Source organism: Pituophis catenifer, unplaced genomic scaffold (assembly GCF_029215685.1).
Source record: "Pituophis catenifer annectens isolate HBS135680 unplaced genomic scaffold, rPitCat1.0.hap2 SCAF_6, whole genome shotgun sequence".
Classification (NCBI taxonomy): Eukaryota; Metazoa; Chordata; class Lepidosauria; order Squamata; family Colubridae; genus Pituophis; species Pituophis catenifer.
The window spans coordinates 70,944,319-70,960,791 of NW_027256886.1; the positions used below are offsets into that span (position 1 = coordinate 70,944,319).

Genomic DNA, 16,473 nt, shown 5'->3' on the forward strand with positions numbered 1-16,473 from the left:
TGATATTCCAAAGGACGAGTCCCATGACAGAATAGTGTCTCTTCCTGGAACCCACCAAATGACATGTCCAAGATTTTGGACCTACCTCTTCGGCCAAACCCAATAGGATGGGTAGACCAAACTGGGACAAGTTGGTCCCTCAAATAACCCAGCCCGATACCATTAGTGCAACCTCTCCAAAAGAAATACATAGAAAAATAAAGAAATAAATAAAAGAGAAAGCAAAGCTCCAGGAGTGACTTCTATACTCTGCAAAGTTCCTGGTTGCTGGTTTGAAAATCATAACAACAACAATAAATAATAACAATAACAATAAATAAACAAATAAAATAACAATACATGATAGTACGTAATAAGAGAGGAAGGAGAGTATTAAAAATGAGTGGGGGCATAGAAGGGTTACAAGTTTATAGCTAGAAGATAAAAAATCGATGCAATATGGAAATTGAGCACAATTTAAACAACCTTTTATTCCCCCCACCCAAGGCTTATGGACCAGTATAGCCAAAAAATGACTCCAAGTTGCTTACACCTTTCACTCTAGTAGAACAATTGAAAATCAAATAAATAGCTAAATCGTTAATAGCAATTCAATAAAACCATGTTCATAGTTCATCTATCTGCTATACTCATAGTATACAACAATCAACTGGCGCCACTTCCTCAGGAGAGACACCACAAAGGATCCATGAAAAGAATTAGGTTCTTGGTTGCTTACTGGAACAGCAGCAATGATGAGACAATCATTATCAATAGAGAGTGATGCTGTTCCTGGAATGGTGTACATTATGTCCTCATGATTCCTGAGAGGAATAACTATGGATCACACCAAATCCCAAGTGCATTAAAAAAATACCACATAGTTGATTGCCTTCACATGCATGTAAAACTGAACTGGATTTCTATACTGAAAGCTTAGGCCAACGACCTCAAGCAATGATTATCAATGAAAAAGATCACCATATGTGATAAATTCATTGAAGGTGAATGAGATGCCAACCACGACATCAATGTCAACATTATAATCAACCTGAGAAAGGAGTTGTCATTACGAATAAAGTGGATTATGGTATACATAGAAGAGAATACCAGAGTTGGAAGGAACTATATAATCTGATGAAAGAAATTCCTAAAGGAGAATTTCTACAAGGTCTTCTCCTACAAGGAGAGACCCCAGGAGCCTTCACTGGGTATCTTTTATATCAGAACTAAAATATCAGGTTTCATGGTACTTCTCTTTCCTTGACTCCATGCCCACCTCAACCCAATTTAAATCACTTTAACCACTCTGTAGGTACATCTGTAACTGACCAAAGCTTGTGCCTTTTAATAAAATTTTGCTAATCTGAAAAGCTGCTACCAGACTGTTGTTTTTGGCTATTATTGATTAATATGGCTCTAAATTCCTAGATCAGCATTTCTCAACCTTGGTGATGTTAAGATGTGTTGACTTCAACTCTGGCTGGGGAATTCTGGGAGTTGAAGTCAGTGCACATGTCCTAACAGGTAAACATTAAACAGCATGACAGAGAAGATATATTGCAATGAATTATATAGATGTCTGTCTTTAAAATGAAATGGAAACTATTGGTACACTAGTCCAATATTTTTTTTTTATTATATATGAGCACTATTCCTGTTTTATGCTATATCAGCTGCATAATACTGGTTATATTTTTTTTTTATAAAGTGGAACACATTTGCTTGATTTATTTCATTTTGTCATTTTATCTAAATTCTGCAGAAACATACAACCTTTATACACACAGCACATACCCACAGAATACAAAAGTATGAGAGTATACAGAATACCTGCAATTTCTGGCAATATTTTTGTTATTTAGAATCTGGCAAATTCTGACATTTGTAATAAATACTCTTCCGTGACATTTTTAATTTTGGGAGGGATTTGCAGATTTTTTCATTTTTATTAAGTTATAAATCTTAATACATTCTTTGGTTTCAGTACAGTGATAATTATATGACATGGTTAGAATGTTTCTGTAGTCTTATCAAGTACCCAGCATACAACCTTGGGTTCACTTAGAGAGAAAAGGCAGATCAATTCTTTCCTCATTTCTTGTTGCATAAACTTATGTGAAATGGAACCAGAAAAATCTGTTTCAGCTACGGGTATCAGGGAATCCTTCTCATTTAGAAGGACTGATGATAGCAGTCTTTGTATGTAGCAGTGTTCCAATATTTGAGGGGCTTTCACAGAGAGGAGGGAGTCAAGTTATTTTCCAAAGCACCCAAAGACCACACAAGGAATAAAGGATGGAAACTGATCAAGGAAAAATTCAACCTAGAAATAAGGAGAAATTTTCTGACAGTGAGAACAATCAACCAATGGAACAGCTTGCCTTTGGAACTTGTGGGAGCTTCATCACTGTAAACTTTCAAGAAGAGACTAGACTGCCATTTGTCAGAAATGGTGTAGGGTCTCCTGCTGGGTAGGGGGTTGGACTAGATGACCTGCAAGGTCCCTTACAATTCTGTTAATCTATTAATCTGATCACCAACTGTATTTCCTGGGCAGAAGATATGTATAAAATTATATTCAATATGTAATTTATAAAAGAATGCAACACTGCAATTTTGCTAATAAACTGGCTTTTACTGTCATCATTATTCCTTTATGTTGCCTTTAGTGATTTTTTTTTAAAAAAAATCATCGTTTTTGTTGTAAACACCAACCAATTTAGCACATAAATTCAGTAAGTGGACTGATATCCCTATGGCAAAGAAACACTTAGGATATGCAAAAATTGGCTCATCAGATTACATACTCATTCCAAAATAATTGCAATGAAAAATAAGTATAATAAAACAATGGGACCTTTGGCACTTTTAAGTAACAGTATTTTACTGATGTTATTAATTTATTGCAATGTTTCCATGTCGATGTGAATGGGATCTGATGCAGAAAATGATATTTTCTAAAGCGTTATTTGTTAGATTTGTAATCTGTCTTTTTCTAGGAACTCATCACGCTGAAAATGAATTGCATGTTTTAGTTTGAAAAATTTGGCTCATCGAGACCCACTCATTGCCAAGCAGTTTAATAACATACTGCAAGGATATGAAACTGAAGATTGGTATGGTATCTGATGCAATTCAGAAGCATTTAGTTGAAAACAAGGTTTTTCTATCAGAAAGGAAACTGCCCAAACATCTGAGGAATAAAAATCAGCCCCTAATTGATGATTTTGGAAAACTGCAAGTGAAGGAAGACCAATTTGAAAGTATCTCGGATTGATTATAAGATGACATTTGACTTTGTCATACATTTGGATAATCAAATGCCTAGATGTCATAGAAACGTCAGAAGCCTTGTGCAAAGATCAATGGCTCAATGGAAGAAAGAGTTAGTGGTTAATGGAGATAGACTGGGAAAGGTTAATATCAAGAGAGGAATCCTCAAAGAAGACTCACTCTCACCTTTAGTATTTGTCATTGTACTGATTCCTCTGTCAACAATACTGAACAGGTCAGGTTATCAAACATCAAAAACATTCCCCACTTCCTTTACATGGATGATCTGAAGATATATGGAAAAACACCATCTGAAAAAGAATCACTGCTCAACTCTGTCCTTAAATACAGCCAAGATATTGCAATGAAGTTTGATAATCTTTGTCATGCAACAGAGGAAAAGTAGAGAAAACTGGAGGAATTGAAATATCCTATTTCCATATTGTATGGAGATAATATCAAGAGACTGAATGAAGAAGATAATTATAAGTACCTGGGCATTTTTCAAGCTGCTAACATCAAGCATACTGAAGTTAAGAAGAAGCTTAGAATACATCATGAGACTGAAGATCTGAAAGTTGAAACTCAATGGATGGAAATACCATCAAGGCAGTCGACACCTGGACAATTCCAACCATTAGCTACACAGTTAGAATAGTGAACTGGACTCAAGCAGAACTAAAAGCACTGGATAGAAAGACCAGAAAAATATTAACAATGAATCATGCCCTTCATCGATACAGCAACACTGACAGACAATATTTTCCAAGGAGCATTGGTGGGTGTGGAATGTTGAAAATACACCAGATAGTTGAATAACAACGCTGATCAGAGCGTCTCATGCTGGAAGTAGTTAGTGTTGTAGGAAGAATATCCCACCCCATTCTATTTTCTAATGTATTTAATCTCTGTTCATTTCAATAGTTTATGTGTTATTGTTTTAATGTTTTGTATTCTTGCTGTTATGGTACAGCAGGCCACTGAAAATCACTTGACAGTGAGATGGGTGGCAGAGAAATGTCATCAATCAAATGAAGAAAAGAAAAAAGACATGGCAAGGCAAAGTCCAATACATAAAAAAATTAGCAGGCAAATCAGTTAACAAAACCTGGTAATGACTAAGAGCTGGAAAATTGAAAGAAGAGACAGAGGGACTAATTCTGGATGCACAAGACCAAACTTTAAGATCAAATGCATATAAAGTCAGAATTGAGAATATAGCAACAGACATCAAATGCCATCTCTGCAAAGAAGTTGGACAACCTGGTTACTGCTGCAAGAAGATTACACAGACTTTAAACATTGCAAACAAGAGCTTATGGGATCACATATCAGATAAAGTAATAGATGAAGACGCTAACTTGCTCTGAGTCTTTAGAATTAAAAAGATAGGCATCTGCCACACCACACACCAATCTTCATAACTGTTGATAAGAAAAGCAAGAAAGTTAGAAAGTGGACAAAGCATTTCCTGGAGACAACAGAAGAGAAAGAACTGGTGAAAATCACAAAATATAAAAGATCTGCAAACAGAAATAGAATGACTATGGTGAAGGAATGCAAAGATAGTACTGATCGCAATAGGCACTTTTTACCTGAAAAAGCTTACATCCTGTGATCATACTTTTAATGTTATTTAACAACATTATGTGCCTATTCCAAGTCCTTGGGAAGGAGCCAATAGGTTGACAAAAAATGCCAAATCTGGTTTAAATGTCTGATTGTGCGGCCAACTATAATATTAAAAAATAATACTTCTTTCATTAAGCATTAGGTCATATCAGAATACAAAATATGAGCCATTCTAAGACCATGTGTATTAACAAAGTAATGTGTAACAAAGTAGCGTAAAAGTAGAAATACAATGAAATACGAATCTTATTTCTGGGTCTTTCTTACAACTTACCCTAACCAGAGCCACATGCAGTTTTTAATTGTATTGTTTTCTTCAGATAATAGAGCTGTGTTATGTGTAATAATTGAGTTCCCAGATTTTATTTTAATGTGTGGATCCCAATAGAACATTTATCTAATATGTGGTCCAAGATACTAACCTCTCTCTTTCAAATACAGTTGGCATTTAAATAATATATGAGCAATGTCCTTTATCTCTAGAGCTCCACAAATACAAAAGTATGTTCATGTAAAGAACCTGGATACATTTTCCATATTTCACCACTGTAAAAGCAAACAACATCTGTAAAATCTGACAATTTTAAGAACATTATAAGAATGTTACAATGGCATAACACAAGTTCTGTCACTTTTGTATTCTGCAACAGGCATCTCAACACACATGCAACAGGGGTAACACTCAATCATGATTGTTCCCTCCACTTTTCCTTCCCTGTTGATATTTTTAAATTCAACTCTTGATGCTTGGGGGAAGAAAAAACTTCAACCTCTCACTTTGTCAGAATTAGAATGATTCCAGATAAGCAGCCTTATGCTACTTATCTCCCATGTTGAAACCAGCCTCAAGTTAAACAAGCTTAAGAAATTGATTTCTACCGTTCTGCTGCTGAGGCATCCATGATGACTAGGTGCTCTGGCTGGCTGGTGGTTACCATGGCTGATAATTGGTGGAGGATTCTGTACTCCTCTGATCCATGTTGGGAAAGCAAGCAGCAATCATTTTCCTTTCCATACGTGAGTTTTTGAGAATATGTGATTTCTACCAATATACCTTTTGTATAGGTCGCTTGACTCCCCCTCCTGCTCAACACTTTCCCAAGAGTCCCAAGTACTAGGCATGGCTAATCTACTGAAGAGAAGGACCAGGGGATAGCAATGTTCCAATATTTGAGGGACTGCCACAGAGAGGAAGGGGTCAAGCTATTTCCCAGAGCACCTGAAGGCCAGACAAGGAATAAGGGGTAGAAACTGATCAAGGACAATTTCAACTTGGAAATAAGGAAAAAAATTCTGACAGTGAGAGCAATCAACCAATGGAACAGAAGTTGCCTTCAGAAGTTGTGGAAGCTTCATCACTGGAGGCTTTCAATTTTATTTTGGGAACTCAAAGCTCCCAAGAATGTTTCTTTATTTTGAGTTCACTAGTTGATTGACAATTGACAGTTAACAGTGGTATGGCATAGCATGGCATGGCATGTGTGGTTTTTCACAGTAAGAAAAACATTGGTTGACTTGGGGAACGACATCAAGAAATCAGAGAGCCCGTTTGATCTAGTGGTGAAGGAACCACGCTAAAAACTAGGAAACTGGGAGTTCTAGTTCTGCCTTAGCCATGAAAGCTGGCTGTGTGACTTTGGGCCAGTCACACTTTCTCAGCCCAACTCATCTCACAGGATTGTTGGGAAAATAAGAGGAGGAAAAAATGTCAGAAACATTCACTCCCTTGAGTTGTTTATAAAAATAGTAAAAATGGGATAAAAATAACCTGAAAAATATGTCAGGAAAAATGCAGTTCTCTTATCTTCTTTCTTCATTGATTGTGGCAGAGTTTCTCAACTTTCGAAGCTTGGTAATGCTGATTGGGGAGTTGAAGTCCATATATCATAAAGTTTCCAAGGTTGAGAAACCCTAAATTATGGTATCCTTCTAAATCAGTTTGCACTGGTGGAAACAGAAGAAATAAGGTTACTGTCAACCTCTGTTTAGAAGCTCGAGATCATACTGTGCAGAACTTCTCTCAAATGTTTCTAATTTATGCTGTACATCCAAAAGGGGTCTAATTTTATCCAATGAAACACATTACTTACATATCAAATCCCCTTTTAATGCCACCTAGACCTGATGATAAAGGACCATCAATATTTTCATAACATTCAAGTGTAGCCTTAGAAATACAAAATTAGTGTCTGGCTGTGATAATAAACGGAAGGCCAATAAACTGAAATTCAGATTCAGAGAAGATGAAGAGGCATTCATTCTGCACTAGCAGGGGTGCAATTTCCATATAGGAACAGACTCATTACTGGTACGATTTTTAATCCAGCAAAAAGCATGTTTCTTTAGTAACATAAAAAGCATGGTGTGCTTTTTGTATTAGCCTAGCTTGGTTTATCAACTGCAAGCCCACCTGACGGAGCTAATTTGGCAACATTTATCCAGGCCTTTTATCCAGCATTAGACTACTGTGATGGGCTAAAAATGAGCCTATTTGAAAGAAGTTCAGGAAGTACGAAACTATTACTTCGAGGCAACTGATTATATTCTGTGCTGCAGCCTTTTGATGTATTCGCCATTCATTTCCATCTCCAATTCAAAGGTTTGTTTCTGAGCTATTTATTGCTGAAGGCAGGAGTGGTCAGAGAGGGGGTGACTGTTGACATGTTGTGTGTGTTGTGGCCCGCCAGTGGCCTGCGCAGATCATGGCTGATCCCGATGAGGAGGAGGCTGGTGTGGGGTCGCGTCATCAGTCTGCACAGCCGGCGCTTGCATCGGACAGCGAGGAGGCTGAAGAGGATGTGGTACCAGAGGCAGAGACTCAGCCAGGGCCTTCAGAATCTCCAGAGGCTCCTTCAAGTGGACAGAGCGAAGTGGAGGAGCCTCTCCTCAATGCTCGAGCACGCAAGGCTGCCAAAAGGCAGGAGTGGCTACTCAGGAGGAGGAAGTCTACTCGAGAGTAAGGCTTGAGGATAATTGGCCACTCCCTTAGCCTATTTAAGTCACACACGGTTAGTAAGTTTCTTGCTGGAAACAACTTGTAATTATCATCAGAGCATTTTTGGAAAAGTCTTATCGTATCTTGTTTTCTGGGCTGGTTGCCAACCTTTGCCGGACTTTGGTTTATTCTTGCTACTTAATAAATTTGATAAGGACCGTTGGTGTGTGTCAATATCCTCTGGAATCCGGAGCTGGGGCAGAACAGTGTGGGATAAGTGTGATATATGGATGAGGAGGATGAAGGCATGAATACCTTAGCCTGGGGTGGGGGAACAAGATGTGGGAGAGGTTTGGGATGATGAGAAGGTAGAACAGGGATATTGAGATTGTGACAAAGAGGGACAAGGAACCCTCAGGTACCTTGAGTTTGGGATGGGACAATTTGCTGCAGCCAACTCGCCACGGTCAACTCACTCCGGCCAACTCACCACAGCCAAATCGTTAAGGCCAACTCACCATGGGACAACTTGCTAAGAGACAATTCAATTTAATTATTTAAAATAATGAAACAATTGTTTTAATTTTTGTTATTCACATTTCATTTTGTTCTTCCTTTGGTATCCTTTCTGTAATGGTTCTATTCCACTATTTCTTCTATATGCATCTTTTGTCCTGCAGTGAGTTGTCCTGTGGCAAGTTGGCCATGGCGAATTGTCCCGTGGTGAGCTGGGTGTGGCAGTTGGCGGTGGCAAGTTGTCCCGTGATGAGCTGGCCGTGGCAGTTGGCGGTGGCGAGTTGTCCCGTGACGAGCTGGCTGTGGCAGTTGGTGGTGGCGAGTTGGCCATGGTGAGTTGTCGTAGACCCCATTTGGCAGCTCTGACTTTTAGCTGTTGGTTGTAAATGTCAGATTGGTCTAACATAAATCTTCTTTCATCCATGATTTGATTGTGAATGAGGGGGAAAATCTGGTAGCATAACCAAGATGTGGGTGGAACAAGAGGGGAACCTGCCCACTTGGGTTTCAAATTTTGCTCAACTGAGACTTTAGTGGAGCTTGGGATGGAATAGCTGTTGCACCCGTGACATGAACAAAGCTGTGATATATATGTGTGTGTGCGCACACACACACACACACAAACTCTGGAAATTTTTATTTGTCATCTTGGGGGTGGAGGGTTCACAAATCTTTTTAAAGCAATGAACCTCACAGATTGAGGTAATTTTACTACTGGGAAGTAGAGAGCTAAACAGGGACAATTTATTACATTAATTCCTCAATCCTGCCCTGCTACCATGGAGTTCCAAAAGTTTTACCTACCTAATATCACCTTATTACTACCTACACTGCCTGAAATTCCCAAGAAGAACTGAAAGTTATAATTCAGAATCCAGACTGTTCTAAATGCTCCAAATCCTTCCTCAGTGGGTTCCAAGCTACGTAATGATTGTAAGGAATTCTTATTTAAGTAGAAAGTAAAGAAGAAAAAAAAGGAATACAGGCATAATAAGAAATACACCATTTAACAGAGACCAAAAAGCTAGAGTTAAAATACAGAGGGCAGATAAAATTTCTGAAAAAGCTGTTTTTAAACAATTGTTTCGAGTGGAGAGCAAGGAAGGAAGTGAAGAGTTAAAGGTTCTATAATTCAAGGATTATGCTAACCATCACTTTTTTTACTTGCTGCCAGTCCCTGAAATTGCACTAATCACTAAATATTAAAAAGCCAAAAGGAAAAATACTACTGCAATTATGGTGGAAACAGGATGCATAAATATTAAAAAGCCAAAAGGAGAAATACTATTGTGACTAGGGTGGAAATAAGGATGCGTAAGTAAAATAGCATTCTTAGCCCCAGGCTTATTTAATTTTAAATAAAGCAAGAACATTATGCATGCTCTTGTTGATTGTCCTAATGGCTCAATTTCACTACCTGCTAATAGAGTGCTATTAAATTACTATTCTGAAGTTTAAACTTTTTGATAGTATTAGGTAGAGTTAAATGGTATCCTTCAGTAACATTGTACTGCTTCAATAAACAATATGTCCCAAAGGTGCTTTTTTTCAAAAGGCAACTGGACTTTCTGAGCTGAAGAAGAGCTGAAGAAGCTTCTTGGATGAGAAACGAAACGACTTCAAATAAAATCCAGAAAGTCCAGTTGCCTCTTGAAAAAAAGTACCTTTGAGACAACCATGATCTGGATGACTGAGAATCACCATAGACATTTAGCAATATCAATCAGGGTAAAATGAAATCTAATGTGGAGGAAGCTGAGATGAGGCAGGAGAAGAAAACAGAATGGGGCACTCTGTTTATGTTCAAACTGATTGGATCAAGAAGACTTTAATAATAATAATAATAATTTTATTTCTATACCGCCCTTCTCCCGAAGGACTCAGGGCGGTGTACAGCCTATTTAAAAACACAAGACAAAACATCAGTTAAAAATTAAAATGATTAAATAGATTTGGCTCAATTTAAAACCCCAAAAATTTAAAATACCCCAATTTAAAATTATTATGTTGATAGACCGGCCTGGCGGAACAACAGGGTCTTCAGTGCGCAGCGAAACACCCGGAGGTCGGAGATCTTACGTATTTCCAGGGGCAGTTCATTCCACAGGGCTGGGGCTCCCACAGAGAAGGCCCTCCCCCTGGGTGTCGCCAGCCAACATAACTTGGCCGATGGCACCCTGAGGAGACCCTCTCTGTGGGAGCAGATTGGCCGGTGGGAGGCTGTTGGTGGCAGAAGATGGTCTCGAAGGTACCCGGGTCCTATGCCATGGAGCGCTTTAAAGGTGGTAACCAACACCTTGAATCGCACCCGGAAGACCACTGGGAGCCAGTGCAGCTCGCGCAGGAGGGGTGTCACGAGTTGCACCCATAATCACCCGCGCGGCCGCATTCTGGACCAGTTGGAGCCTCCAAGTGCTCTTCAAGGGGAGCCCCATGTAGAGAGCATTTACAATAGTCCAGCCGGGAGGTAACAAGTAAAGTAAAGGTAACTTTAGTTACCCAATGATGAAGAAATTATTAAGAAAATGATGGAATGTTCTGAAATGAGTAAACTGACATTTGAAATAAGAGAGCAGGAAGATAGACAATATTATTTGATACGGGACTTATTTTACCAATGGATAGAGAATAAGAATTGGAAATAATTATGATATAAATGGATGTTGAAACTTTTGGAAATAAGCTAGCATGTTTAGTGATAAATTGAAGAGAAGAGAAGCACAAAAATGCCACCGACTGATACACTGTCTATAATTGTATGGAATGATAATGTTTTTATGTTTTGTTTTGTTTGTGTTTTTGAAAATAAAAAAATTTAAAAAAGAAGACATTACTTGAAGGTAGCACAATTATGGTGCCTCTCAATCACTAGATCTCATCTAAAAAAACACACATCAAGACATATGATTTGATAATCAATGGAATGTTAAAGGTGTCCAAAAATTTCTGCCAAAAACTAGAATTTAATGGCAAAAGGAGGGTGTGTGTGATGGAATCAGGTTTTTTTTTATTATAGGTTTTGTGGCTTTTTCTGCTACATAAGCACAGCTTGTGGCTATTGCACTTTTGCAGTCTACAGAAAAACAACACACATATTTCCATTGTTACGGTTGAGGTAGAATCTAGTGTTTCTCTGGCTTCAAGGCTACTAAGCATAGTGCTGGCAATCTAAAGATATAAACGTCATCTGAACTACTTGAACTCATTGGAAGTGGACAGTTAACTTTTTGTGTGGGTTTTCTTCTTTTTGTAGTAAAGATTCTTGATAAGAATCTAGCCAAGTCATATCTGTGAGCCTTCTGCCAAAACTAGCTAAGGAGTTGAGATAAGTCACAAAGTGTGATTTATTATTCCACTGTGTGGAATAATTTTATAGGTTACAGTTCAGGAAATAGTTTAAAGCCAGTCCTACCAAAAACTATATTTTAGAGAGAGAGAGAGAAAGCATGTTATCTGTTGTTTCAACTTGTGAAATCTATCTTGACAAATGATAATACCATAATATCCGTCGTTTAAAACTAACGCTTTCCTTGATACCCATATTTTTTTCTGCTTCCATGAATTTATGTTGCCCACTTGTTAGAATATTTAAGATTCGTTGACATTCTTGGTATAGAAGTTAAGTCATTGTCTAGGAAATATAAAACATTCTGATTCTTTATTCCAGTCATTTCTTAACATCCACATATCAAATTGATTTTCTGATAACACATAAAAAAGCTAATATTAGGGAGGGGTTGGGTGGGGGCTTTAAAGGATTTAACAAATTGTTCTAGTCTCTCAGATACGCTGTTGGTCCAAACAATATAGTTAACAAATATTGTGGGTGTAAATATTGTCATTGGATTACATCTCATAATGACATTTATCTTTCAACATAGCTGATGTTAAAAATTCATCTTCATCATCTATCAGATGGTCCAAAGTCAAAATTCTTTTCCGTATCACCAGTTTCCCCCAATTGTTAGTGTTGGGTTTCCCTATGAAGTTAAATTAGCATAACCTTCTAATTAAATGAACCTTTCCAGAGATATTAGAGGTCTGATACTGTCCATGCAATCAAAGTTGTGAACTGCAGAAAAAACAATTGCTACCAACCTGCCTTCCATTGAGGACCTGTATACTGCACGAGTCAAAAAGAGGGCTGGGAAAATATTTACAGATCCCTCACATCCTGGACATAAACTGTTTCAACTCCTATCCTCAAAATGACGCTATAGAGCACTGCACACCAGAACAACTAGACACAAGAACAGTTTGTTCCCGAACGCCATCACTCTACTAAACAAATAATTCCCTCAACACTGTCAAACTATTCACTAAGTCTGCATTGCTATTAATCTTCTCATTGTTCCTATCACCCATCTCCTCCCACTTATGACTGTATGACCGTAACCTTGTTGCTGGTATCCTTAAGATTTATATTGACTGTTTCCCTATGACTATCATTAAGTGTTGTACCTTATGATTTTTGATGAATGTATCTTTTCTTTTATGTACTCTGAGAGGGTATGCACCAAGACAAATACCTTGTGTGTCCAATCACACTTGGCCAATAAAAAATTCTGTTCTGTTCTGTTCTGTTCTGTTCTGTGCTATTCTATTCCATTCCATTCCATTCCATTCCATTCCATTCCATTCCATTCTATATGTGTACAGAGGTAGTCCTCAACTTACGATCACAATTGAGCCCAACATTTCTGTTGCTAAATGAAACACTTGTTAAGTGAGTTTGCCTCAAATTTATGACCTTTCTTACCATAATTGTTAAGTGAAGCACAATAGTAGTTCAATTAGACAAACTGACTTTGCTTGTCAGTAAGTCACAAAAGGGTATCACGTGACCCCAGGACACTACAACTGTCATAAATATGAGTCAATTGCCAAGGGCATGATATTTGATCACACAATCATGGTCATAAGTGACTGTGCTGCTGCAATGCTGCAATGGTCATAAGTGTGAAAACTGGTCATAAATCACTTTTTTTTCAGTGCTGTTGTAACTTTGAATGGTCATTAAACGAACAGCTGTAAATCGAGGACAACCTCGAAGTTTTCCAAATTGGAAAATTAACAATTGTTGGCTTCCTGTATTTAATATAAATATAGTAAACTAAGAAGGAAAATTCTTTGGTATCCTTCTACATTATGACTACGTATCAATGCTGTTTCTAATCCATTTTAATCCCACCTTTACTACTTACTTTATATGTAACTCAAGGTGGCAAACATGCCTAATACTCCTTCCTCCTTCTATTTCCCCCACAACAACAACCCTGTGTGGTGAGCATGGCCCAAAGTCACTCAGCTGGCTTTCATCCCTAAAACAGGACTAGAACTCACAGTCTCCTGGTTTCCAGGCCAGCACTATATCAAGCTTGCTCTCCAATTAATGTTGCTGTGCTGGTTAATGACCACAATAACATCAGTAGTTAATATTACACCTAGCTTGGCAGGCATTTTGTGAAAGTGCCAGTGTGCTCACACAGGGAGGGCCTCCTTGGGGTCCCGTCGGCCAGACATTGTCGGCTGGCGACTCCCAGGGAGCGGGCCTCCTCTGTGGGCGTGCCTACTCTGTGGAATCAGCTCCCCCTGGAGCTCCGGATGGCCCCTGACCTTCGCTTTTTCTGCCGTGACCTCAAAACATGGCTATTTGGCCTGGCTGGATTGGACTGAAGAGGTTTATTTAAAGGTGATTTTATTGGTTTTTTATATTTTTATTTGAATATTGAATTTTGTGTGTTTTTTATCCTTGTGAGCCGCCCTGAGTCCTTTGGGAGAGAGGGCGGCATACAAGTTTAATAAAATAAAATAAAATAAATAAATAAATAAATAAATAAATAAATAAATAAATAAATAAACATGTTTTCAAAATTCCAAATGTGCGCATTGTTCCAGAAAACCTTGGAGAATCCTGGCTGTTTCACACTACCAGCTTAAAAATATACCCCAAACAACCAGAAATGTAATAAATTCACAGTAGGGCTTTGACACCATCTATGAATTTGCTTGCCTCTGACTTCTGAAACTTACACCAGATATTTAGAAAGATTTACAGTGATCATGAAATTATGGTAACTTTGTACACTGGGGAGGGGGGTGTCATTAAATTGAAATGTTTGTCTATTGGAGAAATTAGGAAATCTTAGATCCTTCATTTAACTTATAGGAAGGATATCAGTCTTCCAATAAATATATGCCATCAATATGACATTCTCCCATAAGCAATCAATTATGAAAACTTCCCCTGTAACAATTATTAATATTAACCTTCTTGACAATCTAACATAAGTGTTGCTTGTTAAAAATTCAAATTACATTTTTGACTACTTACCATCTTCAGTACCTTGATAAGGAAGTCAGAATTTAGCATTAAGAGCACTTTCAATTCAGTGTCGGCATTTGAAAAGTGAACATTGTTGGGAAGAAAATACTTAATTGCATGCAGTTGTCAAAACTTGCACTCCTTTTTTAAAGAGTTTAATTAGGCTTTTTCTACAGGTACATTTCTTGCTGAAAGATTTGAAGAAATGACAAAACACTGGCATAATAACCCTTCAAAATATTTATTTCCTGTTGGAACTACAGAGTTATTTGAACTAGCTGATTAGCTATTTGAAATGCATTTCCTGCTTATCCTCTGTTCCATCTGCATGCTGAGACCCACTAAAGATTTCTAACAGCAATTATTCCATCAAAAAGAAACCTGGGACAGAGAGTGGGGAAAATGCTGGTTTTGGGGGAAAAAGATTTGCATTGTAGCTTATCAATCTTGGAAACAGTAATTGAAGTGCAGCTTCAGGATAGGCTAGTATTAAAGCTACTGCTGTGAAATCCATATGCAGTAATCACTTCCATTGTTCAAAGGATTAAATCCATTTATGTGGTTTTAAAAGAAATTCTTCTTGCATAAAAAAATATATTAAGAAAGCCTTTCTTTGCTTACCGGTGGGTCCTGATCTTCTGCTTCTACCATTGTGATAACAGTGCCCTTGATCGCATCAGGAGCAACCATGCCCCTGTACAGAGTTTTGCTAAATACTGGGGAATAATCGTTCATATCCTGCAAAACATTAAAAAAAAAAGATTCTCAAATCTAGAATGAAGTTATGAACATGCAACTTTTTTAAAAAAAAAATCTTGGTGACATTTGTTCCTCCCTACCCCCCCCCCCCCCCAAGCAGCCTGTTTGGAAGCAATAATTGTTTATTTACTTAGTTAGTTTGTCAAACATATATGAGATAACAGGTATAAGTATAAACATGAATATGAATACAGGATAAGGATAAGGATACAAATAAATGGGGACAGTATACAGGGACAGTAGGCACGTTGGTGCTCTTATGCATGCCCCTTACAGACCTCTTAGAAATGAGGTGAAGTCAACAGTAGACAGTCTAAGGTTAAAGTTACGGAGGGTTTGGGGATGAAACCACAGAGTCAGGTAATGCATTCCAGGCATTGACCACTCTGTTGCTGAAGTCGTATTTTCTGCAATCAAGTTTAGAGCAGTTTACCTTGAGTTTGTATCTATTGTGTGCTCGTGTATTATTGCGGTTGAAGCTGAAGTACTCATTGACAGGTAGACATTGTAGCAGATAATTTTGTGTACTATGGTTAGGTCAGACCGTAGGCGGCGTAGTTCTAAGTTGTCCAAGTCCAACATTTCAAGCCTGGTGGGATAAGGTATTCTGTTGCGAGCAGAGGAGTGGAGGACTCTTCTCGTGAAATACCTCTGGACTCGCTCAATTGTATTAATGTCCAGTATACAGTGAGGATTCCAGGCAGATGAGCTGTATTCGAGAATTGGTCTAGCAAAGGTTTTGTATGCCCTAGTTTGAAGTACAATATTGCCGGAGAAGAAGCTTCACAAGATTAGGTTAACAACTCTTAATGCCTTTTTGGCAATGCTGTTACAGTGAGCTCTGGCGCTTAGATCATTTGAGATCTACTCCATCTCGATATTGTTTGACAATATTGTCTGATTCTTAATTTGAAACTCTTTGTTGCTCCAGCCTGGTGCTCAAGAGGAAATTTGCAGGTCACTACTACTAACCTCTGCAGAATTGCCAGAAAACCATTTTGTCTCTTCTATCAAAAACATCAAACAAATATGATTTCTAGGACTGCATCCA

At 38.0% G+C, this 16,473-nt stretch overlaps 1 protein-coding gene across 1 annotated transcript in view; it reads right to left on the reverse strand.

The window, feature by feature from the left end:
• PCDH15 (protocadherin related 15) overlaps positions 1 to 16,473 on the reverse strand; it is a 403,619-nt gene that overhangs the window by 100,753 nt on the left and 286,393 nt on the right. Inside the window, exon 21 of the mRNA XM_070946499.1 lies at positions 15,285 to 15,401. Coding sequence (XP_070802600.1) covers positions 15,285 to 15,401 — 117 coding nt within the window. The remainder of the gene's footprint in view (positions 1 to 15,284; positions 15,402 to 16,473) is intronic.